We start from the raw sequence: 23156 nt of genomic DNA, 5'->3' as shown, positions 1-23156 counted from the left end.
AAAAAAAAAAAAAGTCGATATCCTCTGACCCAGTACCCAGTAATACCACTCCTGGGAATTCAGCCTAAAGAAATCAACAGACTCAAAAATAAACAAACAAACAGCTCTCTGCATGAAACGGATCCTGCAATGAACATCTGGAAGAAAAATAATTTAGAAACAACCTACATCTCCAGTAACAGGAGCCGGTCAAGTGACTGATGGATGCGGAGCTGCAGATGAATCCCAGGATATTATGGCGTCATTAAAATGGTAATTACACAGCAGCTCTCAAACAATGGCTGCATATGGATAAGGACCGAAAGGGGGCTGCAAAAAGGGAGAAAATGACGCAATCGAATGCAGTATTCTCCCCAAAATCTTTTGACTTATTTCAATGAACAACAATAACAACACAAGTAAAAATGGAAAAGAAGACATTTCCCCTAAGCCCTTAAATGTGGCTCCCACTTGAGGCTTTGGGGAGAGGACATGCCAATCAGACCTTCCCTTCCCTTTTGTAGGAGGGAGGTGATGCACGGATGTGCCTGGTGGGGCCAGCAGGGAAGTGTGACGTGCCTGGTGGGGCCAGCAGGGAAGTGTGACGATTATGGAAGCCCAGGTGGGGATAGGAAGGGGACAGAGTGTGAACAGGGATGGCTCCTGAGAGGAGGTGTCCTTGGAGTGGACTCTGAAATGAGGAGCAGGAATGTGCTGGGGGTGATCCAGGCAGAGGCAGGAATGAACTGAGAGAGGGGTCAGGAGGGGGGACGACATCCGAAGTGGTAGCTTAGGAGTGGACTGAGGAGCTTGCACCCTAGGAGAGCCCCATGGTGGGCTTAAGGAAGACCCTTGGGGCTGCCTGGAGAAGGATGGACGGAAGCGTGTGCCGGAAGTCATGAGACCAGAGATAAGGCAGCTGCAAGCGTGCAGAGATGAGGCCAGTAAGAACTGGGGGGAGAGGGAGGGGCCAAGGATGGTTTCTCAGGGCACGTGGAGGTACCCGGTTCAAGCTGAAACACAGTGTGGTTAGGGGGCTGATGGGACAACCAGAGGGAGATGCTCAGGAGGCTGATGTGTCGATGCCAAATCTGGAGCTTGGGAAGGAAACCTGGGCTGGACACTGAGTTTTGGTTTGGGGCCCCTCCGTGGAATGGGTGTGGGAAGCCTCAGGGCATGGCTGAGTGCACCCAGGGAAAGTGAGGGCCAAGAGGGGCATACCCCTTAAAGGAGGAGGACCCTGCAGGGAGACAGAGGCAGCAGACAGAGGGAGGAGGAGGGGTGCTGAGAGAGGCGGCTGGAAGCCCAGGTCATGGAGACCTGCAAGAGGGGATGATAGGCAGGGTCAGGTGTCAGAGAGGGTTCCACCAAGATAAGGACTGAGAAGTCCTCATTTATCATCTTGGGGACATTAGCAAGAGCACTTTCAGTGTATCCTGGGAGGGAAAGGAGACCCTGAAAATCTGAGGACTTTGAGGTTACTGAATGAGAAGAGAGGGGAGAGATTGGACAGTGGCTAATGGGTGCATGTGACTCCGCTGAGCCAATTGGTCTCACCCTGTGTCTGCTGGGCTCCAGCTCCAGCCCCAGACCCTCCTAGAGGCCCCCAAAAGACTAGCTGTGGCTGTTGCCACACTCAGAAGGCAGACGTGGTGGCCAAGCAGGCCCCTGCCCTTCTCTGTCTGTGGCTGCTGCACTCAGAAAAGAGGAGAAAGTATCCATGGGGAAGCCAGGGCTCCCCCAGCCTGGAAGGCTGACCTCTTGCCAAATCCCAGCGCCCAGGATCCCCCCAACCTCAGCGGGCTAACCGGAAGGGAGGCCACCCTGCCAAGTGCTGCAGGTGCTGGGGGCACAGCTCCAAGGCAGGTCCAAGCCTGCCAGCCCCAGACGTGGGAGGAGCCACCTGTGCCATCTGGGCGTGGGGAGAGGGGCTATGGCAGGCACGAGGAAGTTTATTTAATGAAAGTCAAAAATTGTTTTTTACATGACTAAAACCTGTTGCCTAAAACCTGTTTGCTCCTATTTTGAGTTTTGACTGTATTTTTAAAATGAGTAATATTATAGCTTAATGATAAAAATAGCAATCACTCAAATTGACTGAACATACCTGTGTCCCAGACACTATTCTTGGCCTTTCATATAAAGTACTTAATCCTCCTAATATCCCAATGAGGTAGGTGCTATTACTATCCCCATTTTACAGGTGAGAAAACTAAGACTTCCCTTCATTGCATACTTTCAGCTTTTTCCTGATTATTTTCAGGCTCTTGGTTCTCTTATCCTAGAAATCCACCAGAGCTGGAGTCGGGGAAGAGGTGGGTATGGGCCCGGCTTTTCTCCTGCTTCTGCCAGACCTCTTAGGACGTTTCTGAGCTGAGTTTTCTCATCTGTAAGGTGAGGGGTTGGCTGCAATGGCTGCCTGGCTGCACTCTGACACCCTGTAGGGAGAGTGCTGACACCAGTACAGGCATCTTTGAGGGCTGTCGGACCACAACATCCTCAGCCTTGCGAGTGGGCATCACCTGTGCTGGTTGCCCAGGATTTAACTTAAACAGCCCCGGGGGTAAGGGGTCCTTGCATTTACTCCCTGCCTCTCTCCTCCCTCCAACTTGCCTGATTCACTCCACCTGGGTGGAGGTAGCAGAGGGGGCAGCGCCGGCTTTGGCCTCTTTCTCCCTCTTCCTTCCACAGATCTGATTTTTTTGCTTAACCCCCTTCCTTGTGGTCTGGAAGTCAGTCCATGGCTGGGGTGGTGAATGTGTCCCGGATGTTTGTCCTGCCCAGTCTGTCTGCCTTGCACTTCTGGGAATCCCAAATTCATTCTTACAGGGAGGAAGGTGGCCATGGGACTCCAGGGGGGAAATGACTGGCCCAGGGTCACATGACAGCCAAGAGTGGGTTCCCCCATGCTGGACTCCTTATGTCTGAGCCCCAAGCCTGAGTCAGGAAAGCCTGGAAAAGGTGACTGGAGGAGGAGGAGCTCGGTGGGGCCTTGTTCACCATTCAGCCCCCACCCAAGAGCTGTGGGCTTCCAGGTGTGTGAGGCTGGGTGCCTGGCACCTGAGCTCCTGCGGTTTGGGTCGTAGTCTGAGCCAGAGGGGGAGATTCAGGGTAGGGAAGTGATGAGGGGCACCCAGGTTTGTCTTATGGGGCACTCTGTTCCCGGCTCTGTGTAATGAGGGGAGGACCCCGAGTCCCTTGGACAGCGCTTCCATCTCCTGGCCAGAGTGTGAGGGTGGAGCTGGTGCTGATTTGGGGGTGTCCGAAAGAAGGGACATTTAATGAGGTCCTAGTACGTGCCAAGCATTTTCACACCCCTACATTTGATTCCATTTCCACTACAGGTGGACACTGTTATACCTATTTTACAGACACAGAAACTGAGGCTCAGAGAGGTGCCTGGAGAGGGAAAAGGGTGGGGAGCGAATCTTTCTGGCGCGTCCCCTGTGCCTCAGTCACCGTGCCAGACGCCTGCCCGCGTTCCCTATCGGAATCCCCCCGCCTTGCCAGCGAGGAAGGCGCGATCGTCCCCGGAATACAGACGGGAGACCGGAGACTCGGGGACCGCGGGGCGACCGCGGCGGGGCGGCCCCTCACACCACCCGGGCGGCTCCCCCGACGGCGCGCGGCGCTCACCTCCAGGCGGTCGATGCGGTCCCGCAGGGCGCGCACGGCGTCCTCCAGCTCCAGGATGAGCGCAGGAGAGTCCCAGGGCCCGTCGGCCATGGTGTCGCGGCGGGGTCCGGCACCCTGGAGGCCGCGCGGCAGGCCGCTCTCGCAGCGGCCCAGCTTGCCGGTGAGCTCACGGATGGTGTCCTGGTCGGCGCGGATGCGCGCCTCCTGCTGCAGCGCCGTCTGGCGCAGCTGCTCGGCCGTGTTCTGCAGCAGCAGCAGCTCTTCGCGCTCACCCGGCGCAGCGCCCGCCGCGTCCCCCTGCTGGGCCCCCGACGGGCAGGCGGCCGCCAGCGGCGTGCACAAGAAGCGGCTGAACAGGGGCCCGGGCGGCAGCGGGTGCGCGCTGGCCGCGGGTGCCCCGGGCAGCGCGGGGGGCCCGGCTGAGCCACCCGCGCCGTGCAGCGCGCTCAGGCTCCGCTGCGGGCCCGGGGACGCGGCGGCGCCCGAGGCGACCGAGGCGTTGTCGGCGCCGCCGGGCAGCGCCCGCGCTGGGCTGGCCGCCAGGGGCACGCTGGCGATGATGCAGATGACGGCACCGAGGAACGCCAGCATGCCCGCGGCCAGCAGCACGGCCAGGAACTTCAGCGTGAGGCGGGCGGCGGGGGAGCCCGAGGCCCCCGGCAGGCGCGGCGGCGGGGTCGGGGCGCGGAGCCCTGGCGCGCTGGGCCAAGCGGGGCAGGCGCTGGAGCCGGAGCCGGAGCCGGAGCTGTCGCCGCGGCCGCTGCTGCCGCCGCTCTGAGCCCGGGCGGCGGGAGGAGGAGAAGGCGGCAGGCGGCGGGGAGGGGGAGCGGGCGCGGCGGCCCCGCCCCACTCGCTCCCCCGGGCCGGCCCTGGCCCAGCCCCGCACCCGTTCCGTGCCGGGCGCCGGGCTGGGGGCGCCGCCGGGGATGCGGCGAGGAGCGAGGGCAGCACCTGGGACCTTATCTTGTCGCGGTCACAGCGCAGGGGGCGGCGACCCGAGGGCCGCGCGGCGGGGCTCCTGGGTGACCCCCATCCCAACCCTCCGGTGCTCTGGCCCCCTCCCCAAGCCGGTTATGCTCACAGCCACCCAGGAGGGAGCTCTCCTCCGGGAGGGGCTCTGCGCTGGGGGCGCCACAAGCTCGGTCGCAACTGAGCTTCGCCCTGGATAGGCTCACAATAGAAATGAGGAAACTGAGGCACCGGAGGTCAGGCCGCTGTCCAAGGTCACCAGGTGGCTGCGTTGGAGCCGCCTGCGAGCTCAGGCACGTTTCACTGGACCAGACTGTGGATGGGGCTGGAGTGGGAGCGGTTAGAGGAGAAGAGGCCAGTTTTGGGGGTTGGGGGAGGCGCGGATTTTGACCTAAGTTACTGACCTAACTTACTGAGATACTGTGGCCATCTGCCCATCACCCCCACCTCCAACGTTCTGAAGGAGCAGAGTTCACTCCCCACCACCCTCATTACAAAATCTTCCTGTGATCTCAGAGGCTGATGGAAATTCTCTCCTCTGAATCCTTGGGGGCTTAGAGCATCACAGGTCCAGAGAACGCCTCCCCGCCCCCCACTGCAGTCTGCCTTCGTTGGCAAGCGATGCCACGTGCCTGGTGGGCATGTGGACCAGGCCCAGAAGGAACAGCAGGAATGGGAGTGGGCTGTGCTGTGGGGGTGGCGGAGGAGCGTTTTACTTTCTCCTGTCAAAAATGTCTATATATATTTTGTTGAAAATTAACTTTGCAATTAAAAACTTAAAAACAATCCTACTATCCTCCACAATTTATCTCCAGCTCCAATTTTCCATGAGGCCTTTCCTGACCAATATGGATTCCCAGGGCTGGAAGGGCGCTGGGAGGGCTGTGGTTATTCCCAGCCCTGTCTCTCTTCCAAGCCTGCATTTTTGACTTGAAGGGAAGGAGCAAACCAGGATCTCTGGTCCACCACGGCTACCACTGTGGTTTCGAGTGGACTTCACATAGCACTGGTGGTGCGGAGAGACCAGAATGTTTCCCAGGAGGCCACAGTCCTGGGGGACACTCTGCAGCCACTGACATTTTGTCCAGTGTTCCCAGGCACACGTGCTCCACCTCCCTCCACACACGTTAGGATGGTGTCCACTCTGCTCACCCATCTCTAGGAGCCAGGGATTTTCATCCATACCTGAGTTGTGAAAGAGGAGCGAAGCAAACACAAGCGCTGCATGCCAGGAACCCGAGTGCTGTGTGTGCGTGGATGTGTGCTGGCACTCACTGAAGCTGTGACCTCAAAACCCAGTGCAGGCAGCTGGGCTTGGAGGAAGCGTCTTATGGACAGAGAAATGGGCTGGGCTCTTGGAAGGTAAAGGCCAGCGGTAGGCCCTGCTAAAGTCCTGGGGATGCATGAGGCATCGGGACTCCTGGTATATCTACACGTGTGCTGTGAAGACAGAAGCACAGAGATAGCATCTCCAGGAGAAACTGTCATAGGAAGTCCAGGGAAGGACAGGAGATGCCAAGAGAGAGGGCTGCTGCCAAGAGCAGCAGAGCCACTGTGACTGGGGCACCAAATGGTGCTACCTTTACCTGAGCTGCCCCCTGAGACTTTGGGGACAGTTTGGATAAATGGGTCCAGAGGCTGGAGTCAAATCTTGTTTAAACTGGTCTGTTGATCCCCTAGAATGACTTTATTTATTTTTATTTTTTTGAGACAGAGTCTCGCTCTGTCACCCAGGCTGCAGTGCAGTGGCATGATCTTGGTTCACTGGAACCTCTGCCTCGCAGGTTGAAGCGATTCTCTTGCCTCAGCCTCCCAAGTAGCTGGGACTACAGGTGCACACCACCACGCCCAGCTAATTTTTGTATTTTTAGTAGAGATGGAGTTTCAACATGTTGGCCAGGCTGGTCTCGAACTCCTGACCTCAGGTGATCCACCTGCCTTGGCCTCCCAAAGTGTTGGGATTACAGGCGTGAGCCATGGCGCCCGGCCTCTCCCTTCTTCCTTGACCCATCTCTATCCCCAGCACTAAGCATGAAGCCTGCTCAGGGAAGCTTCTCGGTGAATGTTTGCTGAACTAGTTTCCTGATGCCGCTGCTGCAGGCAGAGGAAGGAGGAGAGGACAGAGAGGTCCCAAAGCCCATTTCTCCTAGGTCCTGGGAGAGACCCCCCCTTAATCCTAACACAGGATTCCTCAAGGGATGGTCAGAGAAATATTCTTGGGGGAACTTCCCTAAAACTGGAATAGTTCCTATATTTTCCCTCTGAATTGTCATGACTCCTAGGTTTTTTTTTTTTTTTTTTTTTTTTAAATTTCTTCACTTTCATTCCATTCTTAGGCTAAGGGAATTCTGCCATATATAACAAATATAGGAATTCATTTTAGAAAATATGTTTTGAGACCTACATTGTGCCAGGCATAGTGCCAAGCCTGGGGAAAGCTGGGAACTAGACAAGCTCACACAGTTTATATTCCAGTGGGGAGGCAGGCAGTAAACAAATGAATAGCTAAGTAAACAAGTTAATTTCCAATAATGATGAGAATGACAAAGAAAAGTCTTAAAGTGATGTTATAGAAAGTTACAGGAAGTGGGAAGCGGGGAATTGGGAAGTGGGCAGTATTTATAAGGTGGTCAGACCTAAATGACCCGGGAAAACAGCCATGCAGAAGTCTGGGGGAAAGATGGTGTATTCCAGGCAGAGGGAACAGCCAGTGCAAAGGCCCTGGGGCAGAAAGAAGCATGGTATGTTTCAGAAACAGAAGGAACAGAGTGGGGCTAGAGCAGAGTGAGATGTAGGGGAGGGAGGAAGCTGGGCAGGAAGGTGGGGGCCGTGTAGAGATTTACAGGCTCTGGGAAGGGAGTGGGTCTGATTCCTTTACCTGAGCTGCCCCCTGAGACTCTGGGGACAGTTTGGATAAATGGGTCCAGAGGCTGGAGTCAAATCTTGTTTAAATTGGTCTGTTGATCCCCTAGTATGATTTTATTTTTTATTTTTGAGACAGAATCTCGCTCTGTCACCCAGGCTGCAGTGCAGTGGCGTGATCTCGGCTCACTGGAACCTCTGCCTCGCAGGTTGAAGTGATTCTCTTGCCTCAGCCTCCCAAGTAGCTGGGACTACAGGTGCACACCACCATGCCCAGCTAATTTTTGTATTTTTAGTAGAGATAGAGTTTCAACATGTTGGCCAGGCGGGTCTCGAACTGCCAGAGTGGTCTTTTAAAAACACAAAGCAGGTGATATGACTTCTCTGCTTCAGCCCTCCAACTGAGTTACAAAGAGATAAGAGAGGGTTGGGAGCGTTGGCTCACGCCTGTAATCCCAGCACTTTGGGAGGCCAAGGTCAGGAGTTCTAGACCAGCCTGGCCAACATGGTGAAACGCCATCTCTACTAAAAATACAAAAATGAGCCAGCTGGTAGTGGCGCATGCCTGTAATCCCAGCTACTTGGGAGGCTGGGGCAAGAGAATCATTAGAGCCTGGGAGGCAGAGGTTGCAGTGAGCCGAGATCACGCCACTGCACTCCAGTCTGGGCGACAGAGACCCTGTCTCAAAAATGAAAACAAAAAAACAAGAGGAAATGTGGGAGGGGGGTGGACAATTGGAGGGCTATGCCTCCATCCAGGTGCTTCTCCAAGTAATGGCAACTTGGAGTTGTCAGTGGTAGAAAGATGTGGATGGATTGCAGATTTGTTTTACAGGTAGCGTTTATCAGTTGGACCCTCCAGGAAGCAAACACTGAGATGGGGCCAGAAACAGAATCGGGCAGGGAGAGTCTCCGACTTCAGTGCTGATCTAAGAAAGTGTTGGCCACCCCAGTAGGGAGCTCTGGGGCTGAGATTGCCCAGGAGGGAGTTTTTGCATCAGGCACAAGTGGCTTGTCTCTGTGGTGCCCTTTTCACCCTGAGTCATTGGCTGGAAGCTTCCCCAGAAGAGCAAGGCTTCAGCTCAGAAGCTGAGGTGGATCACAAAGTTGGAGAGCATCTGCTAACTGCCCCATCTGCTGCTGAGTGGCAAATCTGTGGTTAAATGGAGAGCTGAGGGGGCCCCTCCCTGGCTGCCATGGTCCATTCCTTACACCAAGGTCCAGTTCTCCATACACGGTCAGGAGTAGTCCCTCCAAGGTCCCCGTGGCCTCTCTTCCTGAGGGACATCTGGAAGGGGGAGGTTAGTGGGAAGAACACCAGCCTCCGCTGCTGCAGTTGGTTTCAGTCTGCAAGAGGCATCATGGATTCCTCCCCTGTCCATCTAATCATTCTCCCAGTCATTGACTCTGCTGATAAAAGGGGCAAGAACATTCTTTCATTCCCCAGAGCCTAGGAAAGTCTATGGTACAACATATTTTCTCAATAAATGTTTTCTGAGGCCAGGCATGGTGGCTCATGCCTGTAATCCCAGCACTTTGGGAGGCGAAGGCAGGAGAACGTCTTGAGTCCAGGAGTTTAAGACTAGCCTGGGCAACATGGTGAAACCCTGTCTCTGCAAAAAATACAAAAATTACCCGGGCATGGTGGCACGCACCTGTCGTCCCAGCTACTTGAGGGGCTGAGGCAAGAGGATCTCTTTAGTCCAAGACGTCGGGGCTGCAGTAAGCTGTGCTTGTGCCACTGTACTCCAGCCTGGGTGACACAGCGAGACACTATCTCAATACAAAAATAAAAATAAAAGTTTTTTGAACTGAGATACACTTTTAAAAGAGGGGAAGAGGGAGAAAGAGGAATTGCACAGGAAAGGCCTTTAGACTGTAATCAAGTCATTTCTAAAAGATGGGTGATGGGATGCTAATTAGGTAACTGGTGGTTTCACCAGGCACATGGCAGAGCCAGGATTTGAACACAGGCTTTAGGTGATGAACTCATCCCAGCTGGCCTAGAATTTTCCCAGTGTCAGCACTGAAATGCTTGCATCCTGAGAAACCTCTCAGTCCTGGGCAAACACGGACAGTTGGTCACCCTGGCTATCTTCAAACCCATTCTCCCACCACACTCTCTCAGTGCTGGTATATATCACCTAGCAATGAAACACACACATCTTTCTCTTCCCTCGACCCCCATCCTTCCCTCTCCTCTAGCATCTGCCTCTTTCCCTGCTGCCTGCAGACTGTGAGCTCCTTGAGGGCAGGGACCAGCTGCAGCACCCTCCTCTCTGTGACTCCAGGGCTGGCACTCGTGGGTGCTCAAACTCCCAGTGAAGGAGTTTGGGGAGACTGGTGGGATTACAGATGTGAACCACCACGCCTGGCCTCAAAAAACATTTATTGAGAAAACATGTACCTCTTGGGGCGTACTTGTGAACAAAGGGTCCTTTTCCCCAGGGGGTGGTAAAGAGGTTGGGGACAAAGAGAGTGTCTGTGTCCGTCCTGAAGTCTCCAACTAGGTCCGGTCTCAAGACCTGAGCTGCCTCAGTCTCCTCATCTGTAAGGTAGAGCCAGTGGTACCTATGTATAGGATTATAATGGGAAGGAAATGAGGCCAGGTGAGACGTGTGTATAATCTCTCCCAGGGACTCAAGGCAGTGACCATTTCCTACCATACTGCTGTGTATTACCGGTGCAAGGCTCAGTACTTGCTATACCTTCCTTATTTATTCCTAGCATATATTAGGTGCTCAATAAATGTTCATTCCCTTCTTGATGTCTTTGCCTTTGATTGCCCAGGCTTAGTCCCTAGTTGCTCTGCCCTTTCTTGGTTCTCCTCCCGCCCCCGTTCTGAGCAGAGGTGGGGAATCATTCAGATGAAGGATCGTATGTATATTCAATCAACACACGCCAGTCTGAGGGCTTCCAAGTGGGGTGCAGGGTTCAGCTGGGGCCCAGAAGTGTTCACACATCAGTAGTGGATGCTGATATTGGGAACCCAGACCAGAGAGGAGGGCAGAAGCCAGGAAAAAGAGAGCTTTCCTCTCCAGGGAAGCCCAGAGATTTCCATCCAGAGTTTCTGCCTCCCTGGAAGCAGCAAAAGGCGCCAATCCAGCTCGCAGATTTGGGCAGGAAACAAGGACATCTGTTCCCACACAGGCTCAGGAGGGGCTGAGAACCGAGGAGGAAACGTGTGTCCACCTTGTGGGGGGCCCTCGGTGTTGGCTGGAAAGTGCATGCCTGAGTCCAGGCCCGGGAAAGAAAGACCAGGAGGAGTGGCCGGCCAAGGATGCTGTAGGGGTGGGGTGGGGGTGCCCCTCACTGTCTCAAGGGCCTCCTGCAGCCCCTGCTTGCTGGTCTGTTCCTCCTGCCACTTTTTACTGTACTGGGCTCTCGCCTGTGGCAGCCCTGGAACTCTACAGTATAATCTTTCCACGTCACAGATGAGAAAATCAAAGCTCAGAGACATTCGGTCATTTGCCCTGAGGCCCCTGGTCTGTGGGGGTACTGCTGGCATTTGAACCCAGAAGTTGTCAGACTCAGGTTCCCCAGCTCACGTTCTGACACTCCCCTTCAAAATGTCTGTGGACTGGTCCCTGCTGGGTGAGGAGGCAGCCAAGTCCATCCTGGGAAGCCCCGTCCTCCCTTTACTCTCCCCCTTCCCCTCTGGAGCACGTCTCAAAACAGCCACCATGGCCCCCCGCTTGGCTCACCAGTGGTCCTAGCACCAGTTTCTGTTGCACTATCTGTAATGTGTTTCCCCGACGAGGCTGTGGACTCCTCAAGGCCTCAAACCTTATGTTCTCCATATGTGGGTCACTGGCACCCAGGGCATGTCCAGGGTACATTTGATTCCTGCCCAATGGACCCTAAGGAGTGGTGGCCACCTCTGCAGCTCCTCTAGGAAAGGCATTTTCCGGTGGCCCCCAGGGTTCTGCAGCCACTGCACTCGGAGGCAGGGAAGCTGAGTCCTTGGGCTCGGGGAAACTTCCTTTCCTCATATGTAAAATAGGTACGCATAAACCTAACCTGCCTATGGTGAGGTGGAGGCACCTGAGATCTCACCTGGGTGGCCATTTGTGTGTGTCCAGCGAGGAACCAAGGGTACCTGGCAGCTTCTCCTCAAATACCATCTGTCTCCCGATCTAGCTTAAGTATCCAAGGCGAGCCCTAGAAGTGGGGGGTAGGTTGAGAGATTCTGCAGGCTGGAAGAAGGGACTACACATGAAGCCAGGGTGGGGTGGGCAGTGCTGCCAGCCGGGCCCCTCCCTGCTCCTGCCCCTCGACCTTGCCAGCCCACAGGCCCATCTTGGGCTGGGTCCAGGCTTGGCTCTTTCTCTTCTCTGAAATTTGCCTGCCACCAGCACTAGCCACAGCCACTTACAAAGACACCTCCCTCTCCAGCCTCCCACCACACACGTGGCTCCCTAGCCACTCAGCCTTGAAGGGGTGAGGGACCAGGAGCATTTTTTTTTCTCAGCCCCTTTGCAATGCTACACTTTGGAATGGGTACTTGGTCTCCATTGTCCTCAGCTTTGGGGGTCTAGGCTGCAGGGGGACAGCAGGGTTGGAGAGGAAGGAACGGATCCGAGTGACATTTCCATTAAGGGGTCAGTTAGTCACAAACGCTGGTGGCTGGCTGGAAAGGAATGAGTCAAACACAAGGCCTGGGGTTCAGGTCCCATCGGGGAAGCAGATGAGTAAGGCAGCCTGTCGGGGGGTGCACTTTGCAGTCGGGTTTTAAATGTGGAGTCTGAGGGCATTGCATCAACGTGGAGTGGAGTAATTGAAATATGGACTTTGAAGTCAAGGAGTTGGATTTTAATCCCAGCTGCACAACTTACTAATAGAGTCACCTGGAGCAAGTGACTCAGCCACTCTCTCCGGTTTCCTTGGCTGCACCATGGGAGGATTTATGCAAGAGTGAAATGCGAGTGTGCAGCTCAGAGCCCGGCTCGTGGAGCGCTCAGCAGAGCCCCCTGCAATTTCAAAAGGAAGGGGTATTATGATCCTTTCTCATTTCGTATATGGGGAAACTAAGGCATGGAACAAATATGCACGTATTCCCAGGGCCCTGTACAGCCAGGCTGTCCAGCCCCAATGACTGTGCCCTTAACCATAGTGCTATGCACAGAACAGTGTTGGTGTGGTGGTTAAGGATGATGGCATGGGGTCAAATCCTGGCTCTGTCTCTCCAGAATTTCTAAGCAAGTAATCACATTTCGGAGCCTCAGTTCCCTTATCTGTATATTGTGTGTACTGTGCTCTCTGGTGCTATGGTTAGAATATTTGTTCCATCCAACACTCATGTTGAAGTTTAATCGCTAATGTGGGGGTATTGAGAAACAGGGCTCTTAAGAGACGATTGGGTCTTGAGGGCTCCGCTTTCATGAATGGGTTAATCCATTCATAGATTAGTGGATTAAGGGGTTACCATGGGAATGGGGCTGTGGAGAAGCTGGCAGGAGGGAGACATGAGGTAGTCCTCTCAGCCCCCTCACCCTGTGATGCCCTGTGCCATCTCAGGACTCTGTAGAGTCCCCACCAGCAAGAAGGCCCTCACCAGACACAGCCCCATTGACCTTGAGCTTCTTAGCCTCCATAACTGTAAGAAATAAGTTCCTTTCCTTTACAACTTACCCAGTATCAGATATTCTGTTTTAAGCAACAGAAAACAAAACAGACAAAGACATCTGGGTTGTGGGGATTTAATGAATCGGTTAGTGTAAAGTCCACTCGGAACGTATTAGCTATCCTTAGAGTAATTCTGAGTTCAGAAGGATAATTAGAGGGAGCCCCCTCCCCCATTTTACAGGAGATGATACAGAGACCAGAAAGGGTGATGGACCAGGCTGAGGTCACACAGCTGGAAGAGCTAGGACTCAAGCCACTGTTTTCCTACTCGCCTCAAGCTGTTCCATGGGAGGAGGACACCGAGACTTGGTGAGCAGATAGCTGGGATGCCCGACGGGAAGTCCGAGTTGTGGTCACGTCTGGACAGAGATCTATAAGGTGTGTCTTCTTACTCACCACCTCCTTTAATCCAAATAAACCTGCCAAGTAGGGGGTCCTAGTCTCCTTCCCAGCTGAGGAGCACTGAGGCCTGGAGAGGAGAAGTGACCGAGAGGCTTCAAACCAGGCCGCCTGTCTCACGGACAAGGGTCTCTTTATGGTGCCTGAGTTTGAAAGGCAGGCAGGCAGGCAGATGAGCTCCCCGGAGGGAACCAGAGATGATAAGAGCAGAAGCCTTCCACAAGGGCACCAGAGCACACAGACCAAACCGTGTGTGCTGGCAGAGACTGCCAAGGGAGCTAGCGAGTGACGATCATTTTAATGAGTCCCCTTGGGGGACAGGGTCCACATTTGCCTTTTCCAAAGTGTGTCCTGTTTCCTTGCTCACGGCTGGGAGTATCTGAGCCTTTACCGAGAACTCCTAGGGATATCCAGATCTCCTCTGAAAGAGCCTGTTGCTGGCGCTGCAGTTTCAAACCCTGAGGCGTGATAGGCAGGAGAAGCTGGTGGGGGGCTTGTCCTTATTTCACAGGACTGAGGACCCCTGCCACCCGGCTTTGTTCTGTTTCCATCAGCCCACCCTGGCTCTGCACCAATGTTTCTCAGGCCCTTGTGTTCATAAAGGCTGATTGCTGGCGGCTGTCATTTAAATGGAGGCTCATGTCTTTGTCAAGCTCTGAGCTCACTCATCCTTTGGAAAATACAGAAAAGACTTTGGTGCCAATTTGTTCTAATGAAGGCCACATCCTTTCTAGAGGGATCAGAGGGATCTGTTCTCATCCAGCTTTAAGTCAGATCGACTGTGCGCCCCTGCGTGTCTGCCCGCTATTAGGAATGTTCACATTCATCCTTGAATCTCACTGTCCTAAAGATTTCAGAAGGTTGGGGAGGGAGCAAGATGCAGGTGAGACAGCTCTGGGTTACTGTCCAGATAGATGAAGTTTTGGGTTTTAGTTACTTTTTTGCTATTGATTTTGTTTTGTTTTTCAATTTTTTAATCATAGTAAAATATGTTACAATAACAAAATTTACCATCTTAACCACTCTTTATTTTTTAGAGGCAGGGTCTTGCTCTGTCACCCAGGCTAGGGTGCAGTGTTATGATCATGACTCATCGCAGCCTTGACATCCTAGGGTCAAGTGATCCTCCCACTTCAGCCTCCTGAGTAGCTGGGACTACAGGCACGCACCACTATGCCCGGCTAATTTTTCTATTTTTTGTAGAGATGGGGTTTTGCCATGTCGCCCAGGGTGGTCTCAGACTCCAGGCCTCAAGGGATCCACATCTCAACCTCCCAAAGTGCTGGGATTACAGGCATGAGTCACTGCCCTCAGCTCCATCTTAACCATTTTTTAAAAATTTTATTTTAAGTTCTGGGATATATGTACAGAATGTGCAGGCTTGTTACATAGGTATACATGTGCCATGGTGGTTTGCTGCATCTATCGACCCCTCATCTAGATTTTAAGTCCCGCATGCATTAGCTATTTGTCCTGATGCTCTCCCTCCCCTCCCCACCTCCACCCCTTGACGGGCCCGGTGTGTATGGTTCCCCTCCCTGTGTCCATGTGTTCTCATTGTTCAACTCTCACTTATAAGTAAGAACATACAGTGTTTGGTTTTATGCTCCCATGTTAGTTTGCTGAGGATGATGGTTTCCAGCTTCATCCATGTCCCTGCAAAGGCCATGATCTCATTTCTTTTTATCACTGCGTTAACCATTCTTAAGGGTATAGTGGAGTGGCATTACACACATTCACATTGTTGTGCAACCATCACCACCATCCATCCCAGAAATCTTTTTGTCTTGTAAAACTGAAATTTCAGACCAGGCACAGTGGCTCACGCCTGTAATCCTAGCACTTTGGGAGGCCGAGGCAGGTGGATCATGAGGTCAGGAGTTCGAGACCATCCTGGCCAACATGGTGAAGCCCTAGCTCTACTAACAATACAAAAATTAGCCGGTCATGGTGGCATGCGCCTGTAGTCCCAGCTACTTGGGAGGCTGACGCAGGAGAACGGCGTGAACCCAGGAGGCGGAGCTTGCAGTGAGCCAAGATCACGCCATTGCACTCCAGCCTGGGTGACAGCGAGACTCCATCTCAAAACAATAAATAAATAATAAATAAATAAAAACAAATAATAAATGTAAAAATAAATACATAAATACAACTGAAACTTCATACCCATTAAACACTAACTCCACATCCTCCCTCCTCCTAAGCTCCGGACAACCACCATTCTACTATCTCTGTATGATTTTGGCTACTCTAAATATCTCACGTAGGTGGAATCATACAGTATATGTCTTTCTTATGACTGGCTTACTTGACTTCGCATCATAGCCTCAAGGTTTATTCACATTGTAGCATGTCAGAATTGCCTGTCTTTTTGTGTATGTGTATTGCCTTTCTTGTATGTGTATGTCACCTTTTGCTTCTCCATTCTTCCACTGATGGACACTTGAGTTCCTTCCACATTTAGCTATTGTGAGTAATGCTTCTATGAACATGGGTATACAAATATCTTCTCCAGACTCTGCATTCAATGCTTTTGGGTATATATCCATGAATGCAATTGCTGGATCACATGGCATTTTTAATGTTTTGAGGAACTGCCATACCACAGCAGCTATTCTATTTTATATTCCTACCAACAGTGCACAAGGGTTCCAAGTTATCCACATTCTTGCCAACATTTTTTTTTAAATAGTAGCCATCTTAATAGGTATGAGTTAGCCGGGAGCGGTGGCTCATGCCTGTAATCCCAGCACTTTGGGAGGCTGAGGTGGGTGGATCACTTAAGGTCAGGAGTTTGAGACCAGCCTGGCCAACCTGGTGAAACAGCATCTCTACTAAAAATACAAAAATTATTTGGGCGTGGTGGTGTGCGCCCGTAATCCCAGCTACTTGGGAGGCTGAGGCAGAAGAATCACTTGAACCTGGGAGGCGGAGGTTGCAGTGAGCCAAGATCACGCCACTGCACTCCAGCCTGGGCAACAGAGTAAGATTCTGTCTCAAAAAAAAAAAAAAGGTATGAGTTGACATCTCATTGTAGTTTTGATGTACATTTCCCTAATGGTTAGTGATGTTGAGGATCTTTTCATGTGACCTTTGACTATTTGTATATCCTATTTGGAGAACTGTCTATTCAAGTTCTTTGCCTATTTTGAATCAGGCTTTGGTTTTTGTTGTTGTTGCTGCGTTTTAATTCTCTACATATTCCGGTATCAATCCCTTATCAGATACATGATTGGCAAATATTTTCTCCCATACTGTGGGTTGACTTTTTACCCTGTTAATAGTCTCTTAATGCATAGAAATTTTAAAATTTTCATGAAGTCCAACTTATCTACTTTTTTCTTTAGTTTCCTACGCCTTTGGAGTCATATCCAAGAAATCTTTGCCAAATCCAGTGTCATGAAGCTTTTGCCCTATATTTTCTTCTCAAAGTTTTTTAAGGTCTTACATTTCAGTCTTTGATTCATTTTAAGTTTTGTATATGGCATTAGGTAAGGATACGACTTCCTCCTTTTGTATGTGGATATCCAGTTTTCCTAGCACTGAAAAGACTGTCCTTTCACCACTGAATGGTTTTGGCACCCTTGTCAAAAATCACCTGACCACACATGTGAAGGTTTATGGTGGGGTCTCTTTTCTATTCCTTCGGTCTATAAGCCCATCTTTACGCCAGTACAACACTGTTTAGAGTCCTGTTTCCTATTGATTTTTAACTAATTATACATGATCTGAGATGCCAATTTCTTGAAAATTATTGAGACTTGCTTTATCTCCTGCCACATGATATACACGATAATTTTAGAAATTTTTTGTTTGTTTTGTTTTTCCCTGAGACGAAGTCTCACTCTGTCTTCCAGGGTGGAGTACAGTGGCACAATCTCGGCTCACTGCAACCTCTGCCTCCTGAGTTCAAGTGATTCTCCTGCCTCAGCCTCCCGAGTAGCTAGGATTACAGGCATGTGCCTCCATGCCCAGCTAATTTTTGTATTTTTAGTAGGATGGCATTTTGCCATGTTGGCCAGGCTGATCTCGAACTCCTGACCTCAGGTGATCTGCCCACCTCGGCCTCCCGAAGTGCTGGGATTACAGGCATGAGCCACTGTGCCTGGCAGTTTTAGGAAATCTTCAATGCATGTTTGAAAATAATGTGTTGGGTGCAGGATTCTGTATGTACTGTTGGCTGTTTTGCTATTTGTCTTTGTGGCTTGTGTGTTTTGTAATTTTGGATAGTGAGCTCACATTTACAACGGTTTTATCTGTGAGAATCCTGTGTGGCCTTTACTGTGGGTAGGGCCATCCACAGAGGCTTGCATTTGCTACTAGTAGTCACATGTCTGTGATGTAACTCACCCCAGGGTTTTTTTTTATATTAATTTCTATACTTGGGAGTCCTGGGACCATGTGGGTAATACAAATTCAAACCTTAAATTCGTGTTAGTGAAGGTCTAGAGTTAAAATTTCTCAAGAGATCATTCTTTTTAAATTTTTTCCAGCAGAGCCAGAAACGAGGCTACAACTTTTTCCTCTTCTCCCTTTGTGACAGGCTGATCTTTCCCCACCATTTGCTTTTTCATTGAGGATATGGGTCCAGTTTTATTCTGGTTCCAGATTTCTGTTGGCAAGAGTCCCAGGCCTTGTCTCCTATCCCTCCCTCCACAGGTGTAAAATCCAAGCTCCTTTGGTTACCAACATTAGCAAAAGCCACCACCTCCCACGCCCATCTCCTGCCTCCCTTTGCCACCCATAGGCTCACCCTGCAGGACAGCCAAAGAATAAACATCTGCCTGTCACGCTGATTTTTGGCTTTTGTCTTTGTTTTTGGTACCTGGGGATTTTTTTTTTTTTTTTTTTAATCTTGGAAACTCAGTTGGGTATTTGAAAGAATGTTTATGTTTTATCCAGTCTGTAAGTATAGACAGAAAGTTAGCAGGACAGAAGGTTCTATCTTTTCATGCCTCAGACCTGGGTTCCATTCTCTCTGCCTCTGAGTGATTTTGCGGAGCATCGCCACCCCACAACTCTCAGGCCTCGCCTTGCACCTATCCGATGGGATTAATCATTCCCCAGCCTCACCTCATGGTGATGCTCATGGAGATAAAAGGCATGAGATTGAGGAGGTAGAGGCGGGAGGCAAGGGACTGGACATTATCCCCTGGAATTTCCAGTGGCATCCAGAGCTAAGCACCTATGTCCCTGGCGGTGCTTCCAGGATGGCTGGTGACCAGTCATCTCAGAGCTGAGGTGCACTAAGGGACAAAGACCCTTCAACAGACTTCTCCAGCAGTGCCTTTATGGGCAGGAGCTCGCTCTGAGCCTCGAATCTATAGATAAAAATCCCTCCAGGACCCTATGGCTGATTTACTCCCAACGTGTCCCAAACCGAACTCATCTTCCCTGCAAGCTGTGTCCTCCACCAGCTTCTCCACCTGAGAAGAGTGCACCCACTCACTCCTCTGCCTATACCACATACCCAGGTGCTTCTTCAAAAAGGCTTTCTTACAAGCTCTCAAAGGCAGTCCCTCGGCCGGGCGCGGTCGCTCACGCTTGTAATCCCAGCACTTTGGGAGCCCGAGACAGGCGGATCACAATGTCAGAAGATCGAGACCATGGTGAAACCCCGACTCTACTAAAAATACAAAAAATTAGCCTGGCGCAGTGGCAGGCGCCTGTAGTCCCAGCTACTCAGGAGGCTGAGGCAGGAGAATGGCGTGAACCCGGGAGGTGGAGCTTGCAGTGAGCCGAGATCGCGCCACTGCACTCCAGCCTGGGGGACAGAGCGAGACTCTGAGATTCCGTCTCAAAAAAAAAAAAAAAAAAAAAAAAAAAAAAAGGCAGTCCCTCACCAAATCCTAAATATTCCAAACAGCCCTCCACTCTGACCATTTCCTGTTGTCCCCACCACCTCAGGCCTCATTATCCTCACCAGGGTCATTTCAAGTCTCACCCTAGAGTGGCCTCTGTTCCTCCTGGGACTCCCTCCTGAGCTCACAGCTTCCCTGGCTGATGCTCAGAGCATGTGGATGTCTGGAGGCCAGGACGGCGCCTCTCCCCTGCCGCTTCCTTTGTGACCCACCGCTGTGGATCAGGTGTCCTTGTGCTCGGCCTCTGCAGGCCACCAGGCCTTTTTGAAGTCTGTCCTCTCAGAAGTCAGCAGCCTGAACAAAGAGCGCGCAGAATCAGCTCACAGGCTTGTTAGCTGGCTTGGGAGGGTGCTGGGCAATTTGATGTGGCCTCTGTCACCTCTTTATTCACTCCAGGCACGGCTTGACATGAACCAAAAAATTTCAACTTTTAGCTTTTAAAAAGCCACCAAGGGTCGGGCATGGTGGTTCACGCCTGCAATCCCAGCACTTTGGGAGGCTGAGGCAGGCCGATCATGAGGTCAGGAGTTCAAGACCAGCCTGGCCAACATGGTGAAATCCCGTCTCTACTAAAAATACAAAAATTAGCTGGGCATGGCGGCATGTGCTTGTAATTCCAGCTACTTGGGAGACTGAGACAGGAGAATTGCTTGAACCTGGACCCAGGAGGCAGAGGTTGCAGTGAGCCGAGATTGTGCCACTGCACTCCAGCCTGGACTATAGAGCAAGACTCTGTCTCAAAACAAACCAACCAACCAACCAACCAACATAACCAAGTAATTTTGCAAAAATAGTCATCCTCATCTCATCCCATTCCACCCCCCACTTCTTAGCTTGCCACAGCCCTGAGCTTCACCCCACTGCTGACCCTTAGCCCTGGGAGGAGGTCCAGGAATAGGACAAGGAAGGGGTGGGAGCCAGGCAGGCACCCCCCCTCTCTAAGCCCAGTCAGCTCACTCTTGGGCAATTGCTTGGTCTTGCCCAGTCCTCATCACAAACCATTCAATTCCTTGAGAAGTTGCTACGGCCTCCTCACTCATTAACCTTCAACTAATAAGGAGACTTACCTGCTTAGCAATGGCAGGACTTGTGACCAGGAACATGGTGACTAATTTCGGCATGCACTTGCCTCACACGGGCTGCCCCATGTCCTCATTCCCAAGAGCTTGGGATTCAGGGGCAAACAGATGGGGCTGGGGTGAATGTCGACTCCCCTTCTTCAAGTGTGCCCCCTTGGGCAAATGAACAAGTTGATGACTTCGCCTCTCTGGCCTCTTCCTCCCCGTGACATTCGCTCATAACTCATGGGCTTGCTGGGCATGGGTGAGGGACATGGGCTAGGGCCAGTGATGTGCTCACCAGGGCTTGGCCGAAAGTAGGTGCACTGATAATTCGGGGTTTAAAAAAAAAGTACAAATGAGGGCTTTCTGGGAGCAGAACACCAAGACAGGTGTTCAAGATGACGAGGAGGTGGCCGTGAAGTGCAGCAGTGGCACTGAGCAGGACCAACCCTGGCTTACTGGCTGCCCTGTTGGTGCTTCACTGTGGGTCCCTTCCCACCCACCTGCCCAGTGGCATCCCCGTATCTGGGACAGGGACACACTCCCATTTGTACTGCTGGCTTCTGCCTGGCCCGGGCCAGGCCCACTGGTAATGCTCAGAGGCAGTTGGTTGATTGCATTGAGCTCCAAGTCTACCTCTCAGCCACTCCCAAGCCTCACTGTCCCCGCCAGTATAGGAAGAGGACTGAGCTTGGTGACGGAGATGATCTGGGCCTACCATGTGCCAGGCACTGAGGTGTGGGCAGAGAGGGGACGAAGACCCAGTCCTGTCCTTAGGAAGAGGAATGGACAAAACCATAGATCAATACCGAGGGAGGAGCCAGGGCAGGGCCTGGGAGGGCAGGTGGCAGGGGAGGGGCTTCAGAGGGAGGCAAGGAGGAGGAGGGTTGGGGAGGTGGAGGCTGGGGGAGACTTTGCACCTCAGCCATTTGCAGATGGCACACAGGCTGTGTTGAGCTGTGGGAGCTCTGGGCATTGCAGCCTGGAAATTAACAGCAGCGTCTGTCTGCACTGAATATCCCCAGCGCTGGAACCAGGCATGACAAGGAAATAGATCGGATTCCTGCCTGCCTAGAGGCCGTGGTGCCGGGGCATGATCCTGAAGGCGGTGGGCTCCCTGACCCATATGGCACTGGTGTGGAAGACACAGGGGGCAGGCGCAGGCCAGGATGGAGACCAGTGGACCAAGCAGGAGCTGCTGCCACAGCAGAAGCACTCAGGACCACAGGGTGCAGGGCAGGGAGATACTAGAGAAGCCAGACAGGAGGTGGGGTGGTGAGGAAGGGGAGACCAGAGCGCCACCTGTCCGAGGCCTGGCAAACAGGTGGCCGCGGGAGTCATCGGGAGCTTGCAGGTGGAATGCCAGGCAGTCGGGGAAGGCATGGAAGTTTGCCTGGGGCTGCTGCTTCTAAGCCCACCTATGTGGGGAGAAGGTGCGTCATCTCACTAGAGAAGGCACATGGCGCCCGGAAAACAAACGCCAAGACCACCTTTCTCATGACTGGAACATGTGGTGCCAAACTGTGGGACCCAATGGCAGGAGCGGCTGGTGCCCCATTCTGGCCTGCTCTCTCCTGGGCTCGGGGACCACAACCCCACAGGCCCCTTCCTCTCTGCGGGTGCTGTGATTCCCACTGAGGGACAGGCAGTGGTGAGACCTCCACCCTCCCACTCTCACCTACCAGTTATTCTCAAGGGTCCAAGAAGCAGCAGGCACCTGCTTCTCCCACTGAGGCACATGTGAGCTGGGGGAGTGTGGGAGATAGGAACCGGGAAGCAAGTGAGTGCCAGCGGTGGGGCAGGGCTTCCCCCCTTCACCTGTCACTGGAGGGGCATGGGCCGGCTGCTTGTGAAAAGCCAGTCACAGCTGGAAGAAGACACAGACACACCCCAACCTAGGGGCTAGGCCTCAGCTTCGGAATGTGACAATTTATTGGGGGGTAAAAGAGGCTTTTCACCCCCCTTTCCTGGCGTTGATACAATATTGAAGAGCAGCAGAACAAACGTACAAGACAGAGTAATCGGCACAGACCCACCCCTCCCCCGGAACCGCTGAATCCAGAATGGAGCCCAAACCCACACCCCCAACTAGGCGTCTTCTCCACCGGGGGAGGGGCAGGGTGGACTGGGGGACCTGCCCCCCATGCCGGGGCGGCACCTCCGTTTCCCATCTCCTGCCAACCCCACTGTTTTTCCATCTTTGACCACTGGAGGCAAAGTTTAGCCAGCTGGGAGCTGGATGGTTGAACCACATACAAAGGCAACAACACTTCATTTTAAAAATGAGAGAGAAAAAAGAAACAGTGCCCCTCCCCAAATATAGAGCTATATATGTATATTTTATATATATAGAATTCATTCGTGCACAATTCATTAAATGAACTTCTCAAAAATTAAAAAAATTATAAGATACGTATTTCTTTAGGCCTTTGTGTTTTTAAATTAAAACCAACGAAAAGAAGTCTCCCTCTCCACTCCCCCAGCAGCAAGGGCGGCCGGACGCTTCGCTCCCGCTACCTGGCCTCCTGCAAGAGGGTTCCCCCGTGAGACCGCCCGTCCCCCTTTGCCTGGCTGACTACCTGCATACAGTAGACACTCACTGCTGGAGTGAGACACTGACTCCTCCAAAGACTGCAGGGGGCGGAGGAGGGAACCCCGAAGGCCTGGGAGGGGGCATCTTTGGCCCCCACTAACCGTCTCCCTATTTCTGCATCCTGGTGACTGTCAGCAAGAGATGAGTCGGGGAGACCCTCTCCTGGAGTTC

General features: G+C 52.4%; 1 protein-coding gene across 1 annotated transcript in view; it reads right to left on the bottom strand.

Annotated features, from left to right (window-relative positions):
• Positions 1–23156, bottom strand: part of NPTXR (neuronal pentraxin receptor) — a 46792-nt gene that overhangs the window by 22375 nt on the left and 1261 nt on the right. The window contains exon 3 of the mRNA XM_045363612.2: positions 3616–4633. Coding sequence (XP_045219547.2) covers positions 3616–4633 — 1018 coding nt within the window. The remainder of the gene's footprint in view (positions 1–3615; positions 4634–23156) is intronic.

This window comes from Macaca fascicularis, chromosome 10, assembly GCF_037993035.2.
Source record: "Macaca fascicularis isolate 582-1 chromosome 10, T2T-MFA8v1.1".
Taxonomy (NCBI): Eukaryota; Metazoa; Chordata; class Mammalia; order Primates; family Cercopithecidae; genus Macaca; species Macaca fascicularis.
Note: the sequence above shows the minus strand (reverse complement) of the source record. Positions and strands in the feature narration are given on the sequence as shown.